The sequence below is a fragment of the Anolis carolinensis genome, chromosome 6 (genome assembly GCF_035594765.1).
Source record: "Anolis carolinensis isolate JA03-04 chromosome 6, rAnoCar3.1.pri, whole genome shotgun sequence".
In the NCBI taxonomy this organism is placed as follows: Eukaryota; Metazoa; Chordata; class Lepidosauria; order Squamata; family Dactyloidae; genus Anolis; species Anolis carolinensis.
Window position 1 is genome coordinate 19,557,568 of NC_085846.1, and position 5,080 is coordinate 19,562,647.

At 37.1% G+C, this 5,080-nt stretch overlaps 1 protein-coding gene across 1 annotated transcript; it reads left to right on the plus strand.

The window, feature by feature from the left end:
* The first annotated feature begins 3,246 nt into the window (after positions 1–3,246).
* LOC100567475 (vomeronasal type-2 receptor 26) lies at positions 3,247–4,821 on the plus strand. The gene has a single exon (XM_016995849.2). It carries the CDS (start codon positions 3,684–3,686, stop codon positions 4,572–4,574), a length of 891 nt encoding a protein of 296 aa, XP_016851338.1. The 5' UTR covers positions 3,247–3,683; the 3' UTR covers positions 4,575–4,821.
* The last annotated feature ends 259 nt before the right edge of the window (positions 4,822–5,080 follow it).

The following is a 5,080-nucleotide window of genomic DNA, read 5'->3' on the forward strand; positions in this document are numbered from 1 at the left end:
TTCTATCGGATGGTCCCAAATGAAGTATACCAATACCAAGGGATTGTCCAGCTCCTTCTGCATTTCCAATGGACTTGGGTTGGGATGATGGCAGCTGATGATGACAATGGAGAAAAATTTGTGTAAACATTGGAAAAGATGCTTTTCCAGGGTGGCATATGCACTGCTTTTAAAGCAAAAACAAAAAAACATAGCTCAGTTAATGGAAAATGGATCAGCTTTTGATGTCTTTCCATACTTATGCCGTCTACTAACCAATGCCAAAATAAAGGCAGTGATTATCAATGCAGAGCATCAGACTATATCAAATTTGAAATGGCTGATTTACGTTTATGTCGTTTTAAGAAACGTAGATACACTCGGATCAGTGTCTAAAGTGTGGATTATGACAGCTCACTGGGATTTCTCATCACAAGCTGTTCACAGGTTTTTTGATATACAAGCCTTTGATGGTACACTGTCTTTTGCAATTCATTCAAAAGAAATACTGGCATTTTCAGAATTCCTTCAGAAACTTCATCCAAGTTCAGCAAAAGGAAATGATTTTCTTAAATTGTTCTGGGAAGAGGCATTCAGATGTTCTTTTTCTGAATCTAATGAAGAAGAGGAGAGGCCTACGTGCACTGGGCAAGAAAGGCTGGATGATCTCCCAAGAGTTCTTTTTGAAGAAAGCATGACAGGCCAAAGCTACAGCATCTACAATGCAGTTTACATGCTAGCACATGCTTTAGAAAGGGCTTATAAATCTAAGACAAATAAAAAAGGAATGGCATACCCAGGTCCACCAGATCGTTCAAATCTTCAGTCATGGCAGGTAGGATTTCACATCACATGTAGCACTGATATCAAATGTTTAAACAACTATCTTGAAATGAGCATACAAGATATATATTAATGATTTGTTTGACTTACAAAAGTATAGAGGGGGAGATGAAGTCCATAATAATATGCACTAAAAATGCTGGTCTACTATTTAATATTGTCACAATATCAATGGCAGGGAAATTACCTGAAGGAAAAGAAAAAATGCAATGGTTTAATGAAATGGCGAATCCATGGGTTCCTAGAGAGTGGTGTGAAAAAGCCACCACTCCGCACCCCGCTTCACCCACCTCACCTTCTTTCTTATCCCATGGGGTTCCCCCATTGAAGGGAAGGCTCCCGTGTTGCCGCAGCAGGCACTGGTTCACCTCCTTTTTAGGCACAGAGCCCGGCCAGTCATCCCTGTATGTCATGTGAAGGGCTATGTGCCGAAAAGGGAGGTTGAAGCAGCGTACGATGGGCAAATCGGCCCATCTTATCCGCAATAACATGCTATGCTAGTTTTATATATATATGTATATATATGTATGTGTGTATATATATACACACACACACACACACATATATATATGTGTGTGTGTTTATATATAAATATATATATACAATATAATTTACAATAATATGTAATAATAACATATTGTATATACATATAATATTCATAATATTATATTGTAATACAATATAATACTAATAATACAATATAATAATATTAATTATATATCATATTTTACATGTAATATTACTAATAATATTACAATATGTTGATACAGTACAATATAGTAATTTGTTACCAGTATTGTACTATACTAAGATAATATTGTATGTAAATTTAATTTGTAGGCCGCTCTGAGTCCCCTTCGGGGTGAGAAGGGCGGCATATAAATGTAGCAAATAAATAAATAAATAAATCTTATGAGGTGGTAAGTAACTATTAAATGTGATGACAGGAATCCCTTATGGCACAGAGAGACAAATAGGGCATCTACATTGTGGCATAAATGCAGAATGGACCACACATTAACTAACATGGCTCAGTGCTATGTAATCATGGGTATTTTCATTTTAGAAGGTGATTAGCCTACTCACATAAAGATTGTAGGTGCCTCACAAAAAAACAGCTCCAAATAAAATGGTGTCAAACTCATACATTCTGCAAAAGGAGATGTACCCCTTATCATCCTGGAATCATGCAGATAGGCTTGATGGAAAGAGAAGTAACAAAACAGCAGTAAGATTTTGAAAAAGAAACCAGAAAGCCACCAATTGATCATTTGGTGAGAAATGTGAAGCAAAATATGATTGCCCATAGGACCATTCTAAAAAGACTGTGTCATGACTGAGAAGTCTTTGCGTTTCTTACTGATATGTGTAAAAGGTTAAAGTGAAGTAGGAATCTCACTACCTTCCTCTTTATAATAATTTCCCACCAATTCATCATTTTCGTCTTTCAATCTAGCTTCATTCTTTCTTGAGGAGTGTCATATTTAACAATAGTGCTGGAGACACTGTGGCTTTTGATGAGAATGGGGAATTAGCAGCTGGATTTGATATTATGAACTGGGTTACTTTCCCAAACCAATCCTTCTTAAAAGTTAAAGTAGGAAGTTTGGACTCTCATGCTTTCTTGGGCAAAGAGTTCAGCATTAATGAAGAGGCCATCACATTGCACAACATCTTCAATCAGGTTGGGTCTATTCAAAATTTCTTTTTAAAAGCAAGGGTAATTCAAAAAATTATAATGTACTGATCCTGGGTAGATGGTGGTGGTGCAATCCCATTCACCAGAAATTAGTTGTTCCTCTTACATAATAAATTGTTGCTATGTTCCTTTCGACATCATAGGAAGTCAATAACACACCTATTTCAAGCAAATCTTACAGAGAAAATCCTGCAATGGATTTACCTTAAGCTTACCATAAATCAGAATCAACTTGAAGTCTCACAATGATGGGAAGGAATTATCCTTTTCCTTTTTGAACTCATTTCTTTGCAACAACAAAGCTTTTTCAACAGCTCTGTTCATGTGGTTTTTCAACAGCTCTGTTCATGTGGTTAAAACTGTATTACCATAGGGTTGTTGTATGTTTTCCAGGCTGTATGGCCATGTTCCAGAAATGTCTCCTAACATTTTGCCCACATCTATGGCAGGCATCCTCAGAGGTTCTGAGGATGCGTCTGAGGATGCCTGCCATAGATGTGGACAAAGCATCAGGAGAGAATACTTCTGGAACATGGCCATACAGCCCGGAAAACATACCCTGTGATCCCGACCATGAAAGCCTTCAACAACACATTGTATTACCATAATCAATGACGTTAGATTGAGTATTTTAGTTACTGTTGTTAACATGGAAAATTAATATACTGTCTCTCCTTTCTGTGGGTAGGTGCTGCCTATTTCACTGTGTACTAATAGATGTCATCCAGGTTACATGAAAAAAAAGAGGGAAGGGGAATTATTTTGTTGCTATGATTGCATTCCGTGTCCAGATGGGAAATTTTCAAACCAAAAAGGTGGGCAGTTTAATATGTAGTTATGATAAAGAACATTGTTGAGAAATGTAACTTATTGGCAACAACCCCAAACAATACAGGTAGATCCTTTGGACATATGAAGACAAATAGAAGAAGCAAAATGGTTTCATATTTTCTCATTGATTATTCGCATTTCTATCTTGTATTTCTTCACCGGAAAGCAACCACCTCTACTTTTTCCACCTAACTTTCTGCTCATATTAATCCCGATGCAGATTAAGCTGAGAAGCAGTTGCTTGTTGGGCTGAAATGAGTTGAATGTTTCAATGAGTACTTAAGCTTGAGTTTTCTGCAAAATTAAAAGTTGCGTGTTTTATTTTTCAGACATGGTTGAATGTTCAAAGTGTCCAGATGATCAGTATACCAACAAGAACCACGATCAATGCCTTCCCAAAAGTATACATTTTCTCTCGTCTACAGAACCTTTGGGAATAACTCTAACTTGCTTGGCTCTCTCCCTTTCTCTGATCTTGGTGCTCAAGATATTCATCATCAACAAGAACACTCCTATTGTCAAGGCCAATAACCGGAACCTCACTTACTCTCTTCTCGTTTCCCTATTACTCTGCTCCCTCTGTACATTTCTGTTCATTGGCCAGCCTAAAACAGTGACCTGCTATTTGCGACAAACCATTTTTGGCATTGTCTTTTCAGTAGCTGTGTCTTGTGTATTGGCAAAAACCCTAACTGTGGTTGTTGCTTTCATGGCTACCAAGCCAGGATCCAGGATGAGGAAATGGGTGGGAAAAGGATTGGCAAACGCTGTAGTTTTAAATTGTTCCCTTATTCAAGCCAGTATGTGTGCTGTATGGCTGTGTATTGCGCCTCCATTTCCAAATTTTGACATGCACACATTAGCCAAAGAAATAATTTTGGAATGCAATGAAGGATCCGTCACAATGTTTTATTGCATTATGGCCTACCTGGGATTTCTGGCCATGGTTAGTTTCACAGTGGCTTTCTTTGCCAGAAAGTTGCCAGACAGTTTCAATGAAGCCAAATTCATTACTTTCAGCATGGTAGTGTTTTGCAGTGTTTGGTTGTGTTTTGTTCCATCTTATCTGAGCACTAAGGGGAAATACATGGTGGCTGTGGAGATTTTCTCCATTTTAGCCTCTAGTGCTGCTTTATTGGGTTTTATCTTTTTCCCCAAATGTTTCATAATTGTCTTGAAGCCTGAACTGAATTGTAAGGACTACCTAATCAGAAAAAAGTGAGATAGATAGATAGATAGATAGATAGATAGATAGATAGATAGATAGATAGATAGATAGATAGATAGATATATTCTTGTAGAGGGGTTCTATTATAATTTTAACCTTAAGATGCACTGTTTATTTGTGGAGACAGGCATAGAATTGCAATTAGAGATTCCTTTGAAGTTGTAAATGGAACCCAGTACCTTCCCGGTGTAGAGGGAAATAACCATACATGGAGATACATTATGCTATGTGAATAACAACATTGTGAAATATATGTCTAATCTGCTGTCACTTTGGAGCAATACCTTTGGATTTCCATGATTCATGCAAATTTTGCTCATATTCTTCACTATGTAAACATATGCACTGTTCTTATTCTCTTACATTATGCATTTCCATACACATGTCTATATTAAATAAACATATATTCAAACAGAGCCATGCCCACATATATTGTAACACATTCCCACACACAATCACATATTCTGAACACACGTACACACATACACACATATACTCAC

Coding starts and splice junctions, on each gene's coding strand:
- LOC100567475 (XM_016995849.2), top strand. CDS start 3,684: ATGGTTGAATGTTCAAAGTGTCCAGATGATCAGTATACCAACAAGAAC.